General features: G+C 47.8%; 1 protein-coding gene across 3 annotated transcripts in view; it reads left to right on the forward strand.

Moving 5' to 3' along the window:
• Window positions 1-13197, forward strand: part of LOC119389808 (E1A-binding protein p400) — a 236564-nt gene that overhangs the window by 206516 nt on the left and 16851 nt on the right. For 2 of the 3 annotated variants that reach the window (XM_037657195.2, XM_037657198.2), the window contains exons 5-7: window positions 8991-9120; window positions 10551-10838; window positions 12952-13197. In XM_037657195.2, coding sequence (XP_037513123.1) covers window positions 9046-9120; window positions 10551-10838; window positions 12952-13197 — 609 coding nt within the window. In that variant the 5' untranslated portion in view covers window positions 8991-9045. The remainder of the gene's footprint in view (window positions 1-8990; window positions 9121-10550; window positions 10839-12951) is intronic. The other variant, XM_037657197.2, reaches the window with a different exon arrangement.

Genomic DNA, 13197 nt, shown 5'->3' on the forward strand with positions numbered 1-13197 from the left:
TCAAAATGCGGAATTAGTGCATTGTGTGGTGACCTGCAGGTAATAAACATTGTTATGCATCTTCGTTAGTGTTAAGTTTGTAGGCCAGTTCGATAGCCTTATCATTTTTTTTTTTTGCACTTCTCCGTGTCTCTACGCATGAAGCTGTGTGCATGTGATGAACTTCCATTATACACTTCAGAAGTATAACGTGACCACTTTGTCACATGTTAACCGCCCCCACTTGCAGTCGTTCAATGCTATGAACGGCGCAACTGGAATATAACGAGAATGCACCGAAGTTCCGTATGTAGCGAATAATTGTATCTTTCATAACGAGAATGCACCGAAGTTCCATATGTAGCGAATAATTGTAACTTTCAGCCCGGCACGCAAGGACTGTGCGACAATATGTATAGTGCGTTATATTTAGAAATCAATACAAGCCTGAGATCTTTGCTTGTTCCTCGTACACGGAACATTTTAAAAAATGTTAGCACTCGAAACATGTAATCTCAAAGCTATAGCTTTGAGATTACATGTTTCGAGTGCTAACATTTTTTAAAATGTTCCGCTGCAAACACAAAATTGACATTTCCCTGTTTTTTCTTTCTTTTTTGTTGCATCTTTCTCCGTGTACAGCCACGCGAAATAATGCGAAATGAAGGCCGCTGTTGCATGGAGGTTTCGGGCCTGGACCAATGTATGCTAGTTGCGACGTGACAGTAAATTCATTCATTAGCAGCTAGTCGTCAGTTACTGGTGGACAAGGGTGCGCTCTTATCTCGATCTCAATAATGACCGATCTATTTTGTGTACTTCACTCAATACCCAATAAGCCCGAGCTTTAATCGACCCCCCCCCCCTCTCCCTTTTCTATAGGTCAATAGAAAACCTACGCCTCTGCTTCTTGCGCTTCAAACAAGACATTCAGGGGAATGTAGAGTCTTGACGAAATGAAAAAAAAAAAAATTATTAGAAGGAGCATCACTGTAGTCAACGCTTCGACAAAGTGGACTTGTCTTCTTTTGGGCAGCAGTTGGCTCCAGTGACATTCCTTGTTCCAAAATTTTTCTCATCTCATTCGAGGGCGCGTGTCTTTATCTGCTAAGAAACCCCACTTCCTTGTGTTCGTCGAGCGCTGCCTCTATTTGCCAGAAGAAACTCACGTCCTTCATCAACCAATTTATCTCTGTGGAAGTTCATGCTGCCTTCCCAGGACTCGACTGACGATCCGACGAGCAACGACCGCAAACTCGCCATCCCCGTACACGTCGTGTGCTTCCGTCTCACTCACCGCGAGTGTCCGATACGGGATAATGACGAGCCCGATAATTGGAGACAAGAGGACGAAATGTCCCCGCTACACCGAAACGGCGAGGGAAGACGGCGAGGCAGCAGGAGGCTGAGAGAGAGGGTGCGGTTCAACGGGCCATTGTGATAAGACGAAGCTTCCTTCCATCAGGGCGAGCGAGCTAGAAAAAAAAAAAAGTGCCTGAAAGAAGCAAAGAAGGGCGATCGCTTCGCAGCAAGCCCCTCCCAGCGGGCATCGTCACCGTCCGATGGCGGAATAAATAATAATAACGATCGTTACCTCATATCGAGGACGCCCGCCGCCGGTTGCACACCACGCCGCGAGCACGTGGGTGCTCTCTCTCTCCGCCATGAGGGAGGAGCGCGCCGCGCCCGCTCTCTGCCGACGACGACGAACAAGGATGCATTTTGAGACGATGCGCGTGTGAGACGGAAGTGCAAGGGAGGGAGGAGGGGGGGGGGGGGGGTCGCCGCCGCGGCTGTTTTTTTCAGAGATAACTCGGTTTCGTTATTTTTTTCTTGTTTCGGTCCGGCAACGAAAGAAGATTGAAGATTAACGGACGGGGAAGGCGGGCGGGGAGGATCGAAAAAAAGAATCCTTTTTTTTTTCTCTCTCCCTTCCATTGCCGCTATCGACCCCCTGCTAGAGGCTTCTTCTCATTCTCTCTCTTGCCTCCACCACTTCTGGCTCGCCCTCTTTAATTTCGGTTTTTCCTCATTTAGTTTACGGCGTCCCTTCGCGGTGTTTCTCTATGCGAGATTCTGTCTCCTCTCCATCCGACTTCTCTCAACTCCCCCTCCCCCAAGTTTTCCGGCCCGTTCTCTTTTTCGTCACCGGTCCTGTGCTCCCCTCCCCTCCCCTCTTTTTTTTTTTAATTTCCCGCATCGCCTGCATCGTTTGGTTGCGGTTCCGCGCGGCCTCCTTTTGGCTTGTGAACGTGGGGACTGCGTAGGGTTCTTTTTTCTTATTCTGAGTTTTTCTTGGCTCCCGGCATGAAGCTGTTACGGCGCCCCCCTCCTCGCAAGTGGCGGCTTGTTTCTCGCCTATCGCCCTCTCTTCTTCTTTCCTTTTGGAAATGACGTTGATTATTGGAAGGCGAGTCGCGCGGCCAAAGGACGCCCCAGGGCACGAAGCCAACTAACGAAGGCCCAGCGCCGCTCCCCGCCGTCCAATGAGGGGTGGGTCCCGAGGCGTGACGTCACGCGCCGAGCGGTAGGCCAGCAGAAAGCCGCCGGTGGGACGGCTGGCGCGCTCGCTCTGGCGCCTGACACGTTTCATACTCCCCCTCTTGCCCCCTTTATTATACGCTCTTTTTTACTTCTTGCTTTCCTCCCGTCTGTCTGTATCGCATGGCTGCGTCGCGTTGAGCACGCGGCGTGCCTACCACCCGTCCCTCTGCATAATGCAGGCTTTTTCCGAGAGCGCGCGCGCGCGCCCAGCACGCTCTTAATGATAAGCCGTGGACCTTGGCAACGAACGGGCGGGACCGCGTGAGCTGTCGCTTCTCCGATGCAACGCGCCGCGCAGGCGGGCGCGAAATACCGAGCTGCATAGTTTCGGGGGCTTGGCCGCTTCGTACCCACTCTGCCGTTCGTTCCTGCTTTCTTTCCCTTTTATTTTCTCTGTGCATTGCCCTTGGGCCATATCGAGCACTGCTATGGTTGCTTTCATTTGTTCTTTATTTCTACGTTCTCTTATTTTACATCGTGGAATACCATGCGTGTTAACCAGTCCGATCTCTGCGAGTCTTTCTTGTTCCTTTAGTCCCTCGTCAAAGTGCTACCGTCACTGACCAGAGGGCGCTATGGAGCTCTTTATTTGCCGCTTCAGTATAGCCGTCATCGGCCACCAGGGGTACCAAGAAAATGTGCACCTTTTCAATGAAGGCTCCCTGAGTGCAGCCATAATCGTCGTGAATATGCGGGCCCGATTTTGCTGCTGCTTCTATTAGGCTGTGTGTGCTGCTGTTACTGTCGCCATAGGCGTGCGCTGGGTTTGTGGGAAATCTTTGCAGCCTTTATTAGCGCACTGCGCGATACCGTTCCAACATGGCGTACGTAAGAACAGTCCAAACTCTTGCCTCAGTCCCCCCCACTCTTCTTCCTCGTCTTTCTGTCTGTGCCGCGCAATTTTCTGCAGGGTTCCCCTTCAGGGGGGGCGAAGGTTCATTGCGGCGCCCCCCTCCCTATTAAGTCAATGTATGGGGCAGACCTTACGCCCCCCTCTGCTTAGGTGGCTAGGGGGGGGGGGGGGGGCTGCCCTCCTCTGCGCACGCCTATGACTGTCGCATACCGAAAACTCCAGCTTTCAACCTTACTGATTTCAGAGGTGGTAGCGTAGGAGTGTTTCACGTGGTTTTCTTCTTCTACACTGTATCTGTTCGATGTTTCTATAAGTACTCTACACGTTTTGTGGCTACGAATTGATGCTCTCACTTTCGCAGAAACGCAGACTTCTCGCACTCACAACTCCCAGTAGCACCCGATGGAATGCTAAAACTTACGAAAGTACGGACAACACGCGGGGAACGAAGGTTCAGGACTGTTTGTCCACAATTAACGCTTAGAGGGTCATTTGAATCGCGAGAAACTGTTAGGTTATTCTAGGAGATTATCCAGTAAAGTTATTTCCATCCATCCACATACAAAGATCTGCGTTGGCGGATTCGAAACGCGACATGGCGAAGATAAAAGAATTGAAATATCATTACTGACAGGAGGAATTCTGGCAGCTTCGCCTATCTGCAGTGGCTTTGCCACCACTTCCTTCCTACGCAGAAGGCTTGATTCAGTCTGCTAATGCGTTTTACTGTGTACAGCGATCGTATTTTTGTATTGTTGAACGCGAGGCAGTACCCTGGCAGCACACGACCACTGGCCCTGTGTTGCCATTTGGGCAAAGTGCACCCCAATCTTGTGCTGGTCCGATGTCGAAACCAGCAGTGGGCGAGCATTGTGCCAATGTATGGCAGCCAACCTGTTGGTAGCATAGGGCCAGTGAATGTCCATACTGACATTATATTTGCCGATATTGGGCTAGTAACGGTTATATCACGAATGCTGTAACAGCTGCATTGGCTCGAGAGTACTCATCCACTGTTATCGATTTTCCAGTGGTACGTTTTGCCAGAAATTGTATTCAGCACCGTCTACATCAACTGTTAGCTCAGAGGACGTGATGAATATGCAAGTCATGTTGTTGTGGGGCACCATTGACGCCTTGGCAACGATCTTATGCGTTTGCCAACGTGCTTGTATATAGCGTGTCGACGTGCTTGTATATATCTGTGCCTGCCCTTTCGTGTGTTCTGGATTTGCTTTTAGGAGTAAGTTAGTACTCTTAAATAAATAAATTAAAACCTGGTTAACTGTCGTTATTATCGGATTGCTCAATATAGCCTGTTATTTCAGACGACAGCCCTTTTGTAAGAACAGCCTTCCGAGGCTACATTTAACGCATTGCTGTTACGCATTCATGTGCGAGCTACCACCCGTACATTGCAAATGCGTTCTCCTGCAAGGGTCTATTTTATATGATTATTATGGCCCGATGATCGGGATAACCGGAGATCTTGACAAATAAAAAAGGTTTTGAGAATTCGCTCCTTAGTCACTCATTGTTACCTTGCTTCTTCGCTACGGAGGAGAGTTCGAGGCGTATCAGTAAATTACTGCTTTATACATTATCGCTCGTGGTGACGTCATCGATTTTGATAGCGTCTACTCGGGGCTATAAGTTAAAATGTGTGCCGGTAAAAGGAGGAGTACAGTCACTTCTAAAGAAACAAAACTTCACAGTGACTTCGAATTTCTCGCATACGTTACAAATACGAGAAAATATATTAAAATTGATGACGCCACACTGATGAAACAGTGCTTGGGTTACCGACAGTGTGAAGTTGCCCTTGTTTCTGATTCATACAATTGCAGGCGTATAGCGCAAAAATTAGACGCAAGACAAGATTAAGGGCGAAAACGAATTGAACTAAGTACTTGCGTTCGTATTCGTCCCTTCTCTTGTCCCGTCAGGGGCGTAGCCAGAAACTTTTCTCGGGGAGGACGGGGGGGGGTGGGGGGGGGGGGGGTTAACCATACCTTATGTATGTTAGTGCATGCGTTTGTATGTGTGCGTGTGTATATATGCAAGCGCAACTGAAAAACTTCAGGGGGGGGGGGTTGAAACCCCCCTGGCTACGCCCCTGTGTCCCGTGTCTAATTTCTGCGCTACACCTACAATTAGCTTAGGTTACCCTACGATATATGGGAAAGGTAAGTTCGGAGTTCATTTCCTCCCACGCTCTCCACCTGTATGTGGCTGATGCACAGAAGTGGCGTGTCAAAGAATGCATGGCTGAACAAATTTGCTTTTATTGGTTCCCTATCGGACCAACGCCGCTGGGCGTGTTTGATTCTTACCGTAGATAGCGGATGTTCCGTGGAACGGTAGTTCGAATGGTTAAATATATATGTACGCCGATAACCTGCAACATTTATCTGTGCCCGCTTGTGACTCGCTCGAACACAGGCGTGCGCAAGGGATCCTTGTTAGGGATGGGGGCAAGTTTCACCGCTGCGTGCTTCCCCCCCCCCCCCCCACCCCCTCCAACCCCCGCACCGTTGGTTTCTTGTTTTACGCCAGCATGTCCCACGCCTTGTTCTCCAGTTCTCGCTATTCGTGGAAGCTTTTTGAACGACGATGAATGCCTTTTAAAAGACCACGTGCGCGTGTCTGTAGCGATAGCTAAAAGCGCCGTGCATTTAGATTCACTAATGGCCTGTCGAAATTTGAGGAACACCGGAACCTGCATCGAAAAAAAAAAAAGAGAAAAATCTACGCTGTTACCAAGCGGGATCCAGGCATGGAAGCCCGCAGTAATAGTAGCGGTGCCTCCATCTATTAGTACATGTTTGAAATATTTGCACTCCGGAAACGGGCTTAGCGCCATCTATCTTGAGATAGTCAAGTTGGAGTGTTTTTTTTTTACCCATGGAGCTTTTTTCGTTTCACGTTTTCGTCGCAGCGATGTCAGTGCTCGCCTTTTTCTTTTTTTCTTTTTTTTGTTCACTGTAACATCGATGTCTCTATCATTCCCTCCCACTTATCGTACGACGGATGCGCCGCAGGCGTCGGCTATCGCGCTGAGCGATCGCTAAATTCGTTTCTAATGTCCCAATAACCAACGGCGCAACGGCCTGCACGGCGTCGCCATAAAAGTTTCTCGTTTCACATATCCACAGGCGCTTCAGCAAGCGAATAAGGAAAGGTAGAAATAATTGCTCGCTACGGATAGAGTGGCGCAATGATCCGAAAAAAAATTTTAAAAAATAATGTGCAAGAGAGGTTATAGTGAGAAACATACTAGCGAAAAAAAAAAAAAAAGTGGGAAAAAGCTCGATTCAAAATTGGAAGAGCGGATCGCCAATACTGCGGTCTATTATGCATGCAGATAGCTCAGCGAACCAGATGTCGGGTTCTTGCGGAGTCATTAACGTCATTAGCGGGCCGTTAAAATCCCGCACGAAATTCGACGCAGAATAACCTAAAGATGCGATAAAAGATAGCAAAACTCCGTGCACCCTCTTTATCGCAGGGGTGGGTGGGGGAGAGAGCCTGGAAAAATGCGTAGTTTTTGGAATACTTAAAGAAAAGAAAAGAAGTAAGGTATGATCAGCGGAAGGGTCTCGTTGTCTCGTGGAGGGAAAAAAAAAAAACGTTGCCAGATGGCGGTGTTTGTGCTGTGGGGGAAAGAAGGATGGCTTGCTGCGCGTAGCCAGAATAAGCGAACGAAGCGAAGCCAATCCAAGTACGGGAAGCGAGGGGTGCTTTTCGCGAAAAAGAACAAGAAAAAAAGGAAGATGAAAGGAGAACGAGACTCAAGATGAAAGGAGCTGGAGATAAACACAAAAGAGGAGAAGGAGGAAAGAAAGATGGATTGGTGGATAGATAGATGAAAGTTCCAGCGGCGGTGGAGAGGGCTTCACGAGAAAAGGCCGCGAGCGAAGATAGAGGGAGTGGGGAAGGGCAAAAAAAAAGCGTCTACAAACAAAAGAAGGACAAGGCATGTGGAGAGGAAACTAAAAGCACAGTACAAAAGGAAGCCACTTCGCCATTGGCCGCAACCTCCTTTCCTCCGCGGTTGTGGGCGGAGCGAAAAATCCATTCGCCCCCACCCTGCGCGGCGGCCGCCGACGTGGCCCGCTTGGGGCGGCATGGGGGATCTCTTTAATTTGCGGCGCTGCACGTGATGGCAGTAGGAGGTGGTGCGCGACTGCGCTCTTTGTCTAGTCCTTCTTTCCTCCTTCCTTCCTTTAGAGCTTATCTTTCCTTCTCTCTTCCTTCGTGTGACCCTACCTACTTCATCCGAGCTGCACGGGCGAACAGCCGGGTAGCCTGGGCGCGTTTCCACATAGGTCGCCTCCCCCCCTTGCCATCCCCCCCCCCCGCTCTTTCCAAGCCCCCCTCTTTACTACGTTGCTTGGCTCGCACGACGAATCGAACATCGCGCTGCTCGCTAGCTTATATTTTTTTCCACTCACGAGACGAGGAATGAACGAGCGCCGTCGCTGGAGCTCTTTTTTATCTTTCTTGTTTCGCTTCACCGACGAAGTATGGCGAAAAACGCACCGAAGTGCCTGCGTGCCGCCCGCTAGGACCGTGAGGATGGGCCTGAACTACGGACGGCGAGTCGACGACGAAGTTTGCTGCCGAGTCGCGTGACCACGTCGCTGCGGCAAGTACTACGGATATCCGCGAAATGCGAACATAGATAGTCACGGTGTCACGCACTGGCATGGCGAGCGCGCCTTCGTTAGGAGGGCCGCCGGCCACCAGTTCGAAATAAAGGGACGGTGCTGCTGGCAACGAGAAGTGGCCAAGCTAGGCACAGACCGTAACGCTGTGGGTCCCGCTGGCCGTCGCCACGATGGCGACGAGGAAGTGATTGGTTGTTGGTGCGGCGATCGATGGACGGCGGTCGCGAGTGCGGATTGGTGCGGATCAGCTGCACCGTATGTGTTCTTACCACACTCATTTTTGTGTGCGAGATACAGCTAGTGCGCTGTAGCCTTCCGCGGGTTTGTTGTTCGTGGAACACATTCTTTTTTTTTTCGTGGCACATTGGTGCGCTGACGACAGTGCAACGGCGGTGTTGTCATGATCAGCGAACATTTATTTCCCAAGTTCCAGCATGACCTGTTATGGTTGTTTAATGCAGGCTCTTGCCTACAAAAGGCAAGGGCCCGCATAATTATTAAGGTAGCATGATCATCTATTTTTCACATAAAACGTTTCATAGCATCAGTTACAGATGCGTGTTGGTTTTCACCTCTTCAAACTTCTCTAAATAGTGTGACGCTGAACGTCTAATGAAACCAGAACTAGCAAACTTCAATTATTTATGCCTGGGTTGAATTCGTGACAAATCAGCACAGCAGGGGCTTTGCCCTGTGTTAGATTTAGACATCAAAATTTAACCTGCCCCTCTCACATATGTTTTGCCGTTGCCTTTTGACATTTTCTGATGCGTCTCTTTATCAATATAGAGACGCAGCACACAAACTGGATCACATGCGAGACCTTTATCCAGTCGTGAAGGTTGTTTGTTGTTCAGCAAACAGTTTGTACCTACAGCATCTTGTACTGGTCATTATGACGAACGTTTAGTCTTCTTTTCTTTCTTAATTTTTGTTGCCCACAGATTGTGTGGAGATGATGAATTAGTGAGGAGAAGTGTGGGCCTGCTGCACCCAAACATGGTTTCCACACAGACTGCAATGCCACCGCCTGCACCGCCACCTGCCGTGAGCTCACCCATGAACGTCCAGCAGGTTGGTCTTAGGCTGAACTAAGAGTGCACGAAACCTAAATAGAATCTACCTGCATAGTAATGATTACATTAAATATTATGTTCAAATTCTATTAAGTTTTGCGTTTCATTACTCGACCTAGGAGTACCTCCCCTATGTTATGCAAGAGACATTAGAAGTTGTCCAAACAAAGATTGCCACTGGAGCCAATATCTCGACGTTAGCTCTGACGCAGACATGTTTTGTCAAAGCTCATGACAAAGACAAGTTTTCTGGCCAAATGCTGGCTCCAGTAACAATCCTCTGTCTTCTGATCCTTTCCTGAACTTCTGTCTTGTTTAAAGTGCAGAGGCTTACAAGGAGGACATATTGTAGTCCGAATAGAGTTGTTTCATAAGGCTGTTTACAAGTGGCACGCCTGTGTTTTAGCTCGTCTAGGAATCTAAGTAGTTTCACAGTAGGGAAGACATTTAAGAACTCACACCAGCTTTCGTGCATGTGTGGAAGCCTGTGTGGGTTAATATTTCATTTAGTAGGTGGCATTTGTTAGGCACCTTGTCGGAAGACTAATTAGGCCTTTTCCTTATTGTACAGTGCTTGACACGCACAGTGGCATCTGTTTTGTGCAAAGCTGCATTGAATGGGTACAATTACAAAACAACTTTGGCATAGGTAAACTCACAATCTGGCAAATGACATGTCATCACATTTTAAATACTTTTTTTTAAGTTGCTACCAAGCTATGCTTGTGAGTGTAGTCTGTGATCTCCTTATTGTCACGGTTAGTCTTTGTAGCAGACTGAAATCTGAAGCAGCTGGATGTGTATGGCAGTGCAATCATTTCCAATACCATCAAGTATAAATTTTTTGTTTTCATTCATGTCGTTTAAAACTACCATTATGAGCGCATGCAGTCTCTCCCGATTTTTAGCCTAAATCACTAAACTTGCCCTGACACATATTGCGTTGAGGTTTTCCAGCTGAATAACAGGTGTGTGAGTGCTACTATGACTTTGCCAATTCAAGTTGAAGCCATCACAATTTTTACAACCTTTCGAAGAGCAAGCCTTGCTGGTAAATAATGATGCATTCTATTGAACTTCCAAATGCACTGTTCTATTTCACAGGCAGCCTATTATTGAGCCTGAATTCCCAGTAGCCTGCCAGTGAGGCCAATAAGGTAGTCGAGATATCGGTACATCAGCAATTCTTCACTGTGATTGTAATTAAAGAAACAAGACTATTATAATGTGTGATACTGATAGTGTCTTACTATATTCCCTAGCAGCTTGAAACCACATCCGCGCATGATGTGATGGTTATATTTTGGTTATTCTGCTATTTATTTTTGCCTAACTTCTTGAATGCCGCTGGTGTGAGTGTTTGTTCAGAGCATGCTTGCAATGCTCTTGTTAAGTCGTAAAAGATCGACCTCGCAATCTCTTCTGCAGCAACAGCAACAAAACCAGCAGCCGCAGCAGGTTGTGGTCAGCTCGCAGCAGACATTGGCATCGCCCACTTCCGTGACCGTGACCCAGGTTCCCAACCAGGTCACCATGACCACAAGTGCCCATTTGCAGCCGCAGCAACCGCAGTCGCCCATCGGTGGCCCCATGCCCCCGCACTCGTCTACGTGCACAGTCATCCCTCAACAGGCCATTCAGAGCATGACCCAGTCGCAGTTGCAGCCCGTAAGTGGCTACTGTGCGCCACCGTATTGTGCACGAAGTCACTATCCTGTGAGTTAATGCGAAATATGTTTGGTTGATAATATCGTTTGAAACGTCTAACCTAACGTTGAATGAAAGGAAGGCAATTTTTTCCGAGGGGCTCATTTATATGTTAGACACAACCAAATGAATCACACAGTCAATTAGGCCAGGGAAAATGTAGAGGACAGTAATCATTGTCTTGAACTGTAGCGTACTAATTGTGAGGCAAATTGAAATGAAGTGCACAAAAAATCACCCTTTACGTCGGTGGCATCTGAACCCAAAACCTTCGAATTACACGTCCCATGCTCTACCAATCGAGCTACCACGAAAGGCGCTTCGCCGTTCACTTCCTTTGGTATTTCTGTGCACGTAATCCCTGGGAGTGTTAGCCAGCGCCGCTCGTAGCCCAGGCAGCCTTGACCTATAGTTATTAGAGAGCTAAACCTGCTGCCTGCTAGTTACCTTAACGTTATATTTGCTGTTAGAGTGATTGGGCTGCTCTATTGGTGGCTTATGTAGCTTATTCACCTACTGGTTAACATGTCTTTCAACTGTGCTGTCTAACAGTGTCAATTCCCCTTGTAGCATGCCATGTTTGACTGGGCATTACAGAGAAACACTGGTGTCTTGAGAACATACCTCATAGCAGAGCAAGAGTGGTTTTCGAAGAAGCTTAGTAGCCAGCCCTGCATACCAAATTGTGATGAATAGCAAGAAGCCACAGCAGCATAGTGACAGCTGCTGATAAGCACATGCACGGGCCAGTTCATTGCAGGAAAAGTTGGGTCTCAAGGTGCTGCGATTGTGAAACACCTAAAGTGCTTTTGTACAGTTAAGAGAAGGGCAAGCATCTGTATCATCTTATGTTTGCATAGATGTATCAAAGCTTGTGCAGTTTATACGTTCCTTTTGTCGTACCTCTATGGATGTAAATATTACATTACAAGTGGGGCCCGCGTGTGTTTCATAGAGTGGCATCCATGTTAGAGCTCCTTGCACTCTGGAAAAGGCAGATCGTAATGCCATAGTTTCATCTGCATGCAGTAGTACAGCCACTTAGTCGAGTGCTCTTGCATTTCCACTTTCACAACCGCACCTGATAATATGAATTGAAAACGTCCTGATCACCATGTGTTAAGCAATGCATCACGTAATGCATTGCATGCCTCTCCCTTTCTTGCTTCATTGTTTGATACTGATACATCTAGATTTTCCAGTTACAGAATGCTTTTCTTTACAGTCGCATGCCTTGTTGATGTTCCTTCGAGTGATGTCCACACCTTAGTTCATGCTCGTCCTCTTTTTTTTTTTTTTTTCCCTCTACAGTTTTGTAATTATGCTGTTGTGATTAACCTCACACCTGACTTTAAGCTAGTTCAGTAAGCTGCGCTCTTTTGCTATTGACGTCCATTGTACCATATTTTGTAAATGTCGCTCCTACTGAAGGCCTTCAAATAGAGGCTAGTAGTACCCAATACAGTGAAATCTCGTTGATACAGTTCACGGGCATTAAAAATAAAAATGAACTATCCGAAAATCGCATTATCCAAAACAGGGCCCAAAGGTCACAAAAAATGCATACTTGAAGCAGAACTTGCTTTTATTAAGAAAATTTTAAAATACTTCGTCACTTTGCGTTGAACTTTTTGTTTTTCGATGTCTCGCAGGTAGCTTTTTTTTGGAACTCGTAGAAATGAGTAACAGTTTCATCACTGAACTGCTCACCTGCAACAAGGCTACGCAACGCGTCTAAAGCTTTGAGTGCATAGTCAGTAGTTACTGGCCGACAAATGTCGGTGCAACATCGCTCCTCTTTGTTGTCGTCATCACACTACCGCAAACGCTGGGGTGCCTCGTTGGGCCAGTGGCGTGCGGCCGTAGTGCCTCTTGGCACAAAAATTGAAACCATGTGAGGCTTTCAGATGTTTTCACGATTGTATTATCCAAGCCTACGCGGAAATACGGTTGCATTAGCCGTACAAAAATGCATTACCTCTATGGGGCGTCGGCTAGGAACAGAAAAAAAAAAACGTATAGTGCCGAAAAATGTATTATGCGGGATCGTATCAATGAGATTTCACTGTATATAAATAAGCACGAAACAGGTTCTTTGACTTCCTCTGCTTTGAACGTGCAGGTGCAGGTGATACAGCAGTCACTGCCAAACCACTACCTGCCACAGCTGTACTCACAGCAGCAGATGCTGTTGCCAGGCAACCTGGCCATCCAGCAACACAGCATGGGAGCCCTGCAGGGCCTCAACTTGCAGCTGCAGAGCAAGGCCCACGTGGACCCCACAAAGCAGGGAGGGGCAGGGGGACCGCATGGGACGACCACTATCATTCCAGCTGTGTCCATCGCAAGCGTCAACCCAGGTGGCAAG

This window comes from Rhipicephalus sanguineus, chromosome 4 (genome assembly GCF_013339695.2).
Source record: "Rhipicephalus sanguineus isolate Rsan-2018 chromosome 4, BIME_Rsan_1.4, whole genome shotgun sequence".
NCBI lineage: Eukaryota > Metazoa > Arthropoda > Arachnida > Ixodida > Ixodidae > Rhipicephalus > Rhipicephalus sanguineus.